We start from the raw sequence: 12,157 nt of genomic DNA on the forward strand, positions 1-12,157 counted from the left end.
TCACTAATCAGTTCAGTTGTTAAAAGTGTCCTTGCATTCTTTTATGAATATGGATTCCAGTCATATTCCCACAAGTAATTGCAAATTAATTAGTCTGTATTTTTTGGTTCCTCTCAAAGATTTCTTAAATAACAAAATTGAATTGGTAATTTTCCAATCTAAAAGGGAAATTAGTACTTTAGAAAACTACAGCAAGCCTTTGCAGTTTTTACACACACTTTAAAATCTTGCAGCAGAAACCATTGGGTTCAGAGAATTAATCAATCCTAACTGCTACAATTTATTCCAGAAAATTTTTTTTGCTCACATTCACTTAGTTTATTCCACTCCTTGATTTATTACTACTGCAGAGAAATGGATGGTAAGTCAATCCACAGGACCAATAGGTTGGCAGAGAGGATCACTGGAGTCTTCCTACAACACCCCACCCCCCACCCCCAATCCATCACTGTAATCTACCGGGATCATTGTCTGAAGAGAGTGGGCAAAATTATTCAGGACCTCTTCCACCCCGCACAGCATCTTTTAGCTGCTCCCATTAGGAAAGAAATACAGGATGGTAACTAGTCTTCCTAGTGCCAGGGTAAAATTTTAAAGTAGATGGGCAACAGTCCAATGTCATTGTTTATTTGCGAATCAATGATGTGGGAAGGAAAAGGGTGAAGATCCTGTAACTAAAGTTACTGAAGCTAGGATGAAAGGTAAAATATAAAATCTTGCATATGGTACCACCAGGTTCAGGAACAGTTGCTACCCCTCCACCATCAACACTTATTTAAGGATTTTTCCTTTGCATATTATTTATTTTCTGCATTGCAGTCAGTTTATTTGCAGTTCCTTCTTGTTTACATTTCTCTCTTTTGTGTATGTATCATTTCTTGACTACAATTTTTTTTGCACAAGGATAAGTAGAAATTCTATCTGGCCCGCAGGAAGAAGAATCTCAGAGTTATTTGTGATGTCATGATGGCAATAAATCTGAACTTTGATAATATTTTCAGTCTTATGTACTTGCATGTAAAGAAATCATAGGTAAAACCAGGTTCAAAGACAAGTACAGGAAGGAGGGCTTAAAGTTCCTGAGGTATGAGGACAATGTCTATATCTGTTCAAGGTGAACAGATTACACCTGAGTTGAGCAGGGATCAATGATCCTATGGAAAACAACTAGTGCTTGGAAAAAGTTTAAACTAATATCATGGCTTGGATTGGATATCTGTGTTAAAAACTATTTTAAAAATGCAGAATGGACATTTAGTTAGTGATGGAGGTCATTTGAACTTCAGGCTTTCCCTTAGGGTACACACTTTTATTTCAGGGAGGCTTCCTTATTTTACTAATCCAGATGCTCATAATGCCCTGATTTTGCCTTTGCACTAGCAATGGTTACTCCCTCAAGCACAACAGCATTCACTGGAATAGGATCACTGACAATCATTAAAAAGTTGTGTAGAGCTGAGTTTTTTTTCACTTCATTTTAATTAGAATTCATGTTTTCAATTATGTGGATAAGTTGGATGCATTTTAGAAAGAAATAAAAACATTTAAATGAATTCCTTTATTTCTGTGGTCACCGGGTCATTTTTGCAGCTTGCTCTGTCCTGCAGAATAGTGTTCCAGCAACAAGTCATTAATTGGGATTTACTTGGGCCGTGAAAGTTAAGTGATCTTATGGGAAACAAACATATGGTATGGGATGAGTCAAATAAAATCTGATGTCATAGTTCAGGTTCAGCAAACACAAAGCCATCTAGAGTGGATTTGGAGTGCATGCACTACAGTGGAAAATAAAATAAAAGCTGGTTGAGCTGCATGCATTTTTTTCCACTTGAAACTTATTTTTGGTACAATAATGGATATCTGATGCAAAGATGAGAAGGATGATGAATTTAATGTTTTTGGGTATAGGCATTCAGAACAAAAAGGTAAGGTTAAAAAAAGACTAAGAGTTGACGGTATTATAACAGGCATAATGCAATGGAGAGGAATGAGTAAAAGATGGCAAAATATGATAACCATTGAGAAATGGAAGAATTACAATGCTATTGAATATATGTGTGAACCAGAGGGCACCAGACAGAGTGAAGGAGATGAAACACAATATTTTAGCAATTTGCATAAAATTGCATATATTACAGATTAGTAATAGAGTAATAAGAGTCTGGAAAAACAACCAACTGAAAAACCTCACAAAGATAAGCGTATACAGAGCCGTTGTCATACCCACACTCCTGTTCGGCTCCGAATCATGGGTCCTCTACCGGCATCACCTACGGCTCCTAGAACGCTTCCACCAGCGTTGTCTCCGCTCCATCCTCAACATCCATTGGAGCGCTTTCATCCCTAACGTCGAAGTACTCGAGATGGCAGAGGTCGACAGCATCGAGTCCACGCTGCTGAAGATCCAGCTGCGCTGGGTGGGTCACGTCTCCAGAATGGAGGACCATCGCCTTCCCAAGATCGTGTTATATGGCGAGCTCTCCACTGGCCACCGTGACAGAGGTGCACCAAAGAAAAGGTACAAGGACTGCCTAAAGAAATCTCTTGGTGCCTGCCACATTGACCACTGCCAGTGGGCTGATATCGCCTCAAACCGTGCATCTTGGCGCCTCACAGTTCGGCGGGCAGCAGCCTCCTTTGAAGAAGACCACAGAGCCCACCTCACTGACAAAAGGCAAAGGAGGAAAAACCCAACACCCAACCCCAACCAGCCCATTTTCCCTTACAACCGCTGCAACCGTGTCTGCCTGTCCCGCATCGGACTTGTCAGCCACAAACGAGCCTGCAGCTGACGTGGACTTTTACCCCCTCCATAAATCTTCATCCGCGAAGCCAAGCCAAAGAATAGGGAGAGGTGGTAGTCAGTTATAATAATATACCCTGAGATATTTGCAGTATAAAGAGAGGGGTGAAATTTCTGAGCCACGTGAAGCAAAAGTTTCTCTATTAATGTTATATCAGAATAAGGATTTATTGTAATGAACCAGTCATGAAATTTGATGTTTTGTTGCAGAATCATAGTGCAAACATATATATTAACCATCTTATGACATTACTATAAAAAATAAAATAATATAATAATAACTATAGTTATTAAGGCAGTGTCTTTGGTTCATTGATTATTCAGGAATCTGATGGCAGAGGGGAAGAAGCTGTCCTTGTGCCGCTGAGTGCTCGTCTTTAGGCCATACAAATCCAACAGAAAGAAATTGTTCTGGAGTTAGCTCAGAAGAATGAAATACAGAAAGTGGAGCAAGTGTCAATGGGATAATCATTAATCATAATGTAAGACATGATAATAATGCCTCTGGATTTTATTGAGCAGCTCTCTTCCATGCACAGTATTGACCTTCCTGGTGAACCTACTCTTATGAATAGATTCCCTGGTGAGAACTTTCTCAGCAAAGTTGGCTGAATCAGCTGTGAAATAACTTGTACATGCTGAAACCACAGATTAACAGAAAGATTATATCACAAGGAGGTGACTATATCCTCACAACAGTTCTTTATCCAACAGTTCACAAGCTCCATTCTACCTTCTTCTCTGCAGCCTGGCAATTTTTTACTTTTCATATATTTATCCCATTCCCTCATATATCCACAACTTCTATAGGCAATGCATTTCAAATTCTGTGCAAAATCCTTTTTTTAATTTTATACCTGTGACCTTAAGATATAGGAGCAAAATAGGCTAATCTATTTTCCCACTCAGTCCCATTGCCTGGCCTTTTCCCCATTACCTTTGATGTCCTGACTAAACAGGAACCTATCAATCTCTACCTTAAATACACCCAATGACTTGGTGTCCATAATCACCTGTGGCAACAAATTTCATTGATTTACCACCCTCTAGCTAAAGAAATTCCTCTGCATCGCTGTTTGAAGTGACCACCCTTCAATCCTGAAGTTGTGCCCTCTTGTCCAAGACTCCATAACCACCTGTGGCAACAAATTCCATTGATTTACCACCCTCTAGCTAAAGAAATTCCTCGACATCACAGTTTGAAGTGGCCACCCTTCAATCCTGAAGTTGTGCCCTCTTGTCCAAGACACTCATACCACGGGAAACAACCTTTCTACATCTTCTCTGTCCAAGCTTTTCAACATTCAAGATTCTCCTAAATTCCATTGAGGGCAGGCCAGGAGCTGTCAAATGCATCTCATATGATAACCATTTTATTCCCAGAATCATCCTTGTGACCTCTAGGCCTTGGTTCTTCCACCATCAGAAATTTCTTCCCAACTATCCTGTCTGTCCAGTTCACTCATTGTTTTATATACATTTACCAATTAATCCCCCCCCCCCCCACCATCCTTCTCCTCTTCAAAGAAAATAGTCCTAGCCTTTCTTAATTATTCATGAACCTTTACTCCAAAATCTTTTGAGGTGTCCCTCCAACATCTCACATCCTTGCTATAATGAAGTGACCAGAATCAAATACAATCCTCCAGTTAAAGTTGAACTGCCTTTTGCAATTTTAGCATCATTCTATCTTGTCTCTCTCTTTCTTACTCACATTTCTTTCTGAGACTGAAGCAGGCAAAGATACTGACCACCATTATGTCAACCTTCCATGGGAGGTCTATCGAGAGTGTCCTGGCTGGCTGCATCACAATGTGGCATGGTTGTTTGAGGATTGTTGTCTGAAGAGGGCATGCAAATTAATCAAGGACCCCTTCCACCCCACACTGCCTCCATCAGGGAAGAGATACAGGAATATCAGAGCCAACACCACCAGACTGAAGAACGGCTTCTTCCCATGGGCTGTTAGAATGCTGAATGACCAAATTAACTGCTCATATACATGAAACAATAGTAATTTATTTGCATAGATTAAATACTTGTCCTACATATGTATTGTTTTTCTGTATGTGTGTTATGTCTGGTTGTGTGCCTGCATGTTTTTCACCGAGGCCCAGAGAATGCTGTTTTGTTGGGTTGAACTTAGAGAATCAGATGACAATAAACTTTTCTTGACTTGATATATTTTCATTAAAATTCATTTTTGCTCATTCCACTGCCCTGTTTATATCCTAGCACAATTTATCATTATACTCTTTGCACTTCACTGTGCAGATAAGTTTTACCATAGGCAAATTTAGAAATTGTGACTTGCAACCCAAAGGTCATCAATGTAGATCAATAAAAATAATTGTCCAATATTGGTCCCAGGGGAACACAATTATTCACCTTCTTAAGTCTGGGAAAGCAGCCATTCACTACAGTCCTTTGTTGGCTGTGACTCACCCACCTTTGTACCCATGCAATGAATATATTTTTTATCACATAGGCCTAGCCGCAAAACTGAATAATGCCATGTCGCACTTCACCAAAACCCTTCTGAAGTCCATCCATGCAAGATCAATTGCATTTTCTTTATCAGCTCTGTTCATTATTTAATCAACAAAGTCTATCAAATTGGTTAAACATAATTTGTCCTTAACAAATTTTCCTCCAGATGACTATTAATCCTCTCCTGGATCAATGTTTATAAAAGTTTTCCCTCCTCTAATGTCAAAATAACTGGGCTGGAATTGCTAAACTTATCCTTATTATCTTTATTGAACTAAAGAAAAAAAAACTCCTATCTCTCCAGTCATAGAGCATAGAACAGGCCCTTCAGCCCAACCCATCCATACTGACCAAGTTGGCATCCTGGGCTAATCCAATTTGCCTTCATTTTGTTCGTATTGTAAGTTCTGAGTGAAACAAAAAAGTCTGCAGATGCTGTGATTGTAGTAAAAACACACAGAAATGCTGGAGGAGCTCAGCCAGTCTTGGACCATCCATAGGAGGTAAACATACATTACCTACATTTTGGGTCTGAGCCCTTTAAGGAATAAGCATAAGAATAAAGAGACTGAAGGCTGGCCGGGAGAGGAATGCAGATCAACAAAATATGTTGATTGGATATGATGAGGAGAGGCGAGAAGTGATTTTAGTTCTGTGAAAGGAGACAGGGGGGAAAGGGAGACAGAGCTAGGAGAAAGACATCATAGGGAAGAAGAAGGGGTGGGGTGGGGGGAAATGTTTAACATAAACTGGAGAAGTTGATGTTAATGCCATCTGGATGGAGGGTGCCCCAATCCTTATCCATAAATCTATCCTCTGGATCTATTCTTGCATCCAAACTGCATCGAAGGATTATGGTCAATACCTTCATAATTTCCTCCCATAGCTCTCAGAGGATCTGAGGGTACATTCTTTAATGTATCTAACATCCTAATTATTTTCTTTCATAATTTATTATTACTCAAAATGTACTCATTGTTTAACACTGCCCTTGGATAGATTATCCAAGTTCAGGTTTATACTTTTGTCATGAATACCCTCCAACCCTTTTACCATGTTTGATATTGACAAATTGTGTTATCAACCAAGCAATATCATTCATTGTGACAATTTATTTTGTTGCAAAACAGTTAAACAATACAAATGAAGGAAACCTGAAATAAGAACAAAGAAGGCTGGAAATATATGAAAGGAAGACAGAGTTCATATTTCAAAATCAATGCTTTGTCCATCCGAATGATGTAAAGTTAAAAATCATATGTGTATTAAGTTGCAGAGAATAGGGCAGAAACCAAGAGAGACACGATTGATATAAATGGCAGTGGACATGGCTGAGAGAAAATGGTGAAGCCTTGTTAATTACAATTGATCTCAATGGAGAAGATGAATGCAAGCAGGAGTGAGAGAGAGGGCGAAAATAGTGGAACTGCAAGATATAAAAGTCTGCAGATGCTGAAAACGTAATAAAAACAAAAGTGCTGGAAATACTCAAATTGTCAGGAAACATCAGTGGGGCAAACAAAGCATTATTTTTGCTCATCATCAGGGCATCAGCAACAGGATCTACACCTGTCTACATCTACATCATGTCATCCAACCCCCCCCCCCCTCCCCCCCACTGAAATAGACTTTACTTCCTGGCTTAATGGTGATGGTTGAGTGAAGATGATAAGGCTACTTATTGTGGTGGTGTAGATCCTGTTGCTGATGGTCCACAGTGCCTTGTCAGTGGCTAGCCTTGAGCTGCATGTTCTGAGTTTATCCCATTTAGTATGATTGTGGTGCCAGACAACACAATGGAACTTATCCTTGGTGTGTACTTATAAAATTGATGACGTTTCTGATCTGATACAAACTGGAAAAGCTGGTTATCTGAATTTTTTAAATTCTATTTTAAGTCCTGAAGGCTTTGTGTGTCAAGGTAGATGAGAGTGGTTTTATTTCCAGTTTATATTAGATTTCATTGCAACAGAGTAAGAGGCCAAAGAATTGAAGTGACAAATGTACCTGGAAACTAAAGGAATGAATGGAGATGTTCTGCAAAGTGATCATTCAATCTACATTTGGGGTTCCTCACTGTACAAGAGAGAGCATTGTGAGCACCAAAGGCACAAAATACTGGAGAAACTCAATGTGTCAGGAAGCATCCATAGAAGGCAACAGATAGTCAACATTTTGGGGTGAAAACCCTCTGTTTCGTTTGAGTTCCTGGATGCTGAATTAGGAAGATAAAAACCCTAACACATGCATTCTCTTTGTACTCTGCATTCTGCAATGTAAGACACAATTGATATCTCAATTTTCCACTTCTGATGAGAAGTATTTGGTCCAAACATTACCTCTAGTTGTTCATCCACTCATGTTACCTGACTTACAATCTTCAGATTTTGATTTTATTCCATCTAAAACTGTTACTGCTCCTACTGCTATTGCCGATCACCTCTGTAGATCCTCATCCAGCAATGCCCAGTCTAAACTAAAAATTTCATTCTGGTAAGTTTCCAAATATCACCCCCTCCTCTTATCTTCCTGCTCTGCAAACCTTTGTAATTCTGGCTGCTGATATTTGTTTAGCCATTTTCAAGGCCCATTTCGGAACTTCCTTCCTCTACCTCTCCACTTCTCCATCTTCACTTATCCTTCACATTTCTCACATGCTCTACAATGTCCTTACATTGCTATCCGCTGGCATCTTACCTCGTTGAAGGCTCGATTGAAATGTGACCTAATGCTTTCATCGAATTGTTTAAGTTGTAGAACACTGAGTATAGTTTGAGGTGACATCAATTTAATCTAAAAAAATGAAATCAACCACTTTTTATGTTGCTCTAAAATCATTCGTTTCAGTCGTTCAGAAATTATTTCCCATTAATTGGAATAATTTTAAGGCATAAAGGAAAAGAAACGGGGGAGCGCTTTCCATGTGAACAGTAGTTGCCCTGTTGCATTGAGTTCATAAATACTGTACCTGTAAATACAACCGATCCTCTGCCTGGTTCAGCAGATCTCCAGGAGTTAACAGGGATATTCCTGACCGCAAGGAGCGACATGTATTCTCAGAGGGGGTTGTACTCCCTAAAGATCACGAAAGGGATTGAACCAAGTTAACATGAATTCATTGTCAATGAAATCCTCAACCGAGAACCAAAGTATCAACAAAAGTGATAGTGACGTCGTGTTGCTATGGACACGGATCAAGTTGCAATAACAGGACAGTGACGGGGGCCGGGTGCGAACAGACAACACAGAGACGGAGAGAGAAACGATGAGGGGAGAGGCAAGGCGAGGACAGGATCGGAGAGAGCAGTGAGACAGGTGAAAGAAGAAGCAGAGGGACACAGTCAGATAGTGCAGAGACAGAGAAAGAATAGGAATCGAGGACACAGTGAAAGCAAAAAGTCAGTGAAGCAAACAATAACAGGGAGAGGGTTGGAAGATGCCAGAAGCAGGGAGGGACCAGTTTCAGGGGGAGGGCAGTGTCGGGGAGAGGCTTTTATTGAAGTAAATATCATTCTCTGACTATTTTTGGCTTCTTAGTGTTTCTCTCCACTACTCCCACTGTGTCAACCCTGTGTTTCAGATACTGGAATTTTTCTCTTGTTGATACAAAAAAATTCCATCGAACATTCCACTCCCTCAACAAGTGGACTAGTGGCATTTCACTCTTTTCTTTCTTTGGCTTGGCTTCGTGGACGAAGATTTATGGAGGGGGTAAATGTCCACGTCAGCTGCAGCCTGCAGGCTGCAGGCTGACAAGTCCAGTGCGGGACAGGCAGACACGATTGCAGCGGTTGCAGGGGAAAATTGGTTGGTTGGGGTTGGGTGTTGGGTTTTTCCTCCTTTGTCTTTTGACAGTGAGGTGGGCTCTGCGGTCTTTTTCAAAGGAGGTTGCTGCCCGCCGAACTGTGAGGCGCCAAGATGCACAGTTTGAGGCGAGATCAGCCCACTGGCGGTGGTCAATGGGGCAGGCACCAAGAGCTTTCTTTAGGCAGTCCTTGTACCTCTGCTTTGGTGCACCTCTGTCTCGGTGGCCAGTGGAGAGCTCGCCATAGAACACAATCTTGGGAAGGCGATGGTCCTCCATTCTGGAGACTTGACCTACCCAGCGCAGTTTGATCTTCAGCAGCGTAGATTCAATGCTGTCGGCCTCTGCCATCTTGAGTACTTCAATGTTGGAGATGAAGTCGCTCCAATGAATGTTGAGGTTGGAGCGGAGACAAAGCTGGTGGAAGCGTTCTAGGAGCCGTAGGTGATGCCGGTAAAGGACCCATGATTCGGAGCCGAACAGGAGTGTGGGTATGACAACGGCTCTGTATACGCTAATCTTTGTGAGGTTTTTAAGTAGGTTGTTTTTCCAGACTCTTTTGTGTAGTCTTCCAAAGGTGCTATTTGCCTTGGCGAGTCTGTTGTCTATCTCGTTGTCGATCCTTGCATCTGATGAAATGGTACAGCCGAGATAGGTAAACTGGTTGACCGTTTTGAGTTTTGTGTGCCCGATGGAGATGTGGGGGGGCTGGTAGTCATGGTGGGGAGCTGGCTGATGGAGGACCTCAGTTTTCTTCAGGCTGACTTCCAGGCATTTCACGACAAGACAGTAAAAGGGAGGGAGCAGTGACGGGGAGAAAATTGAAAGAGTTCTTTGATCACACTGAAGTAAATCCTCAGATGCTCAAACATCTTAGGTAAAAGACAATTATCCACGCAGGGTCGCACCGATCAATTCATATTCAATCAAATTGTACACTCAGACTGACCCGAACGACGTTACCGTCATTTCCCAGCAGCTACAGCAAATCTTCTAAAAGTTGAATCCAGAGCATTTCGTGAAAGTGTAACTGAAGCAGTTGTCATTTCTGCTATTTATCTACTGTCTGAGGTGAAATAAATCATTAAATATTTAAGATTTAATAGTGCTTCAGATGCCGGAATTTTCTTTACACATTTTTTTTCAAACTTGCAAGTACTTGCATCAATCATTCCCATTCCCTCAACGAGTGAATTGGCGGATAGAGTAGTCCTGTCCTTTCTTGCACGACAAGCCCTCATTGCAATTGTAGCAAATATATGCTTGGAAATGCAACTGATACTGCAATTTTCGGAAGTTTTTCTCAGCAATGGGGAAGTGTCATGTGAATGCGATAGCAAATAAAATAATTACCGGTAGACTTTTTAAGAGAATGAAAAATACAGACTTTTTAGATTTGCAAGAGGCGTGCCATTACACAAAATTCAAAACAGCTTATCGTAAAATTACAATCTGATTCATTGGTTGTTCAACTTCAGGCTTCCACTTAAAATTAAGTTTGTGTGTAGTTTCCAACTGGATTTAACAGAAGTACAAACCAGTGAATGAAATCAGGATTTTAACTTGCTCAAATAGCAAATAGTAAGTATGGATGGATCTTTATTTTGATTGAAACTAGTAAAAGTTTGAAATAAAATAGAGATGTGATGAGCAATGTAATGAAAGTAAAAAAAATGGGCAAAACAGTAACCATTTGTCTTCAATACAAAATATGATTCATTGTTAATTGGAATAGAGGTTTATTCCAAGTGGGGAACAAGAACAAAAGTAGGCCAGAAGAAGAGCAAGGGATTAGGTAACCTAAAATTAGAAAATTCCAAGTTCATAATGTTGTGTTGTCAAGTGCCCAGGCAGAATAGGGTGCTGTTCCACTTGTTCTTCCAGCCACTTCTGTTTTTCCCCTTTCCCCTACCCTATTTTTATTCCCTTCCTCACTCCGCTCCCTCCCCATCCCCTCCCTCCCTTGTTCCATCCTCTCCACCCACCCTTGAATTATTTTCCCTCCCTCCTTCCCTCTTCAGGTCCATCTGGTCCCATCCTCTCAAACAGCTCTCATAATACCACCATTATCACCTTATGAGATTCCAAGACTCTCTCTCTCCCCCCTCCCCCCCACCCACTGTTAATCACAGTTAACCTGTCCTCATTATATTAGCCATCCCACCTCAACACTCAGTTTTGAATACCTGCAATGTTGACATTTCTTTTTCTTCACTGATGCAGCTTGATCTGCTGAGTTGTTCAGCAGTTTGTTCCAGATCCAACATCTGCAGACTCCTGTGTGTCTGTCTTTCTTTGAGGTATCAGACAGGATTATTCATGGCATTAAAAAGTTCAAGTCTGAAAAAAGAAGTTGGGCACAATTGTTTTGTCATCTTTTGCATCATTCGTTTCAATAACAACAAAGATTTCAATATCACCACAAGAGCAAAATAATATTTTTTTCTGAAAAAAAATTAACAGTATCCATTCTTAGGTCAAGTCAAATTTATTGTCACCTGATAGTACAAGTGTAACAGCACTCACCAATCCTTGTTACAAAATACGCAGACATAACAGACAAATAATTCGGGACAAGTATTATAATCTATATAAATAAATGAATATTGTTTTGTACAAATGAGTGTCTCGGATAGTTAATGTGAGCAGTTCCTCTGACTCTATGGAAAGAAAACCAATGATTTTGTGACCCCCTTCTCATCTGTATGCATTCAGATGTCAATGTTGACAATTGCTGGAGTTGATGTGATGAAAGCCAGGAGTTATGTTTCCAAAGCGTGACTTTAATTGCTTTCTGAATAGCCAATACAGAATATCTTACAACACATTGCTAAGTGTCAGTGATCTGGGTTCAAATCCAGTGCTGTCTGTAAGGAGTTTGTATGTTCCCTATGGGTGGGTTTCCTATGGGTGATATGATTTCCTCCCACCCTTCAAAAATGTACAGGCATTTTTAGGTTAACTGGTGTAGTTAGAGGGCATGGGCTCTTGGTCTGGAGGGATCCATTGCCATGCTGAATATCTACATATAAAATTTGAAACTCTACTGCCATTTCATT

At 40.5% G+C, this 12,157-nt stretch overlaps 1 protein-coding gene across 7 annotated transcripts in view; it reads right to left on the bottom strand.

Moving 5' to 3' along the window:
- The window catches only part of LOC138758000 (protein SPMIP2), a 45,911-nt gene extending 37,442 nt beyond the window's left edge, over positions 1-8,469 (bottom strand). For 3 of the 7 annotated variants that reach the window (XR_011354027.1, XR_011354026.1, XR_011354028.1), the window contains exon 1: positions 8,262-8,464. Coding sequence is in view for 4 of the 7 variants with exons in the window: in XM_069926240.1 (XP_069782341.1) it covers positions 8,262-8,343 (82 nt within the window). In the remaining 3 variants the exon portion in view is untranslated. Of the gene's footprint in view, positions 1-8,261 lie in introns of all 7 variants that reach the window. The other 4 variants (XM_069926240.1, XM_069926243.1, XM_069926242.1 and 1 more) reach the window with 4 other exon arrangements.
- Between the last annotated feature and the right edge of the window lie 3,688 nt (positions 8,470-12,157).

The sequence above is a fragment of the Narcine bancroftii genome, chromosome 3, assembly GCF_036971445.1.
Source record: "Narcine bancroftii isolate sNarBan1 chromosome 3, sNarBan1.hap1, whole genome shotgun sequence".
In the NCBI taxonomy this organism is placed as follows: Eukaryota; Metazoa; Chordata; class Chondrichthyes; order Torpediniformes; family Narcinidae; genus Narcine; species Narcine bancroftii.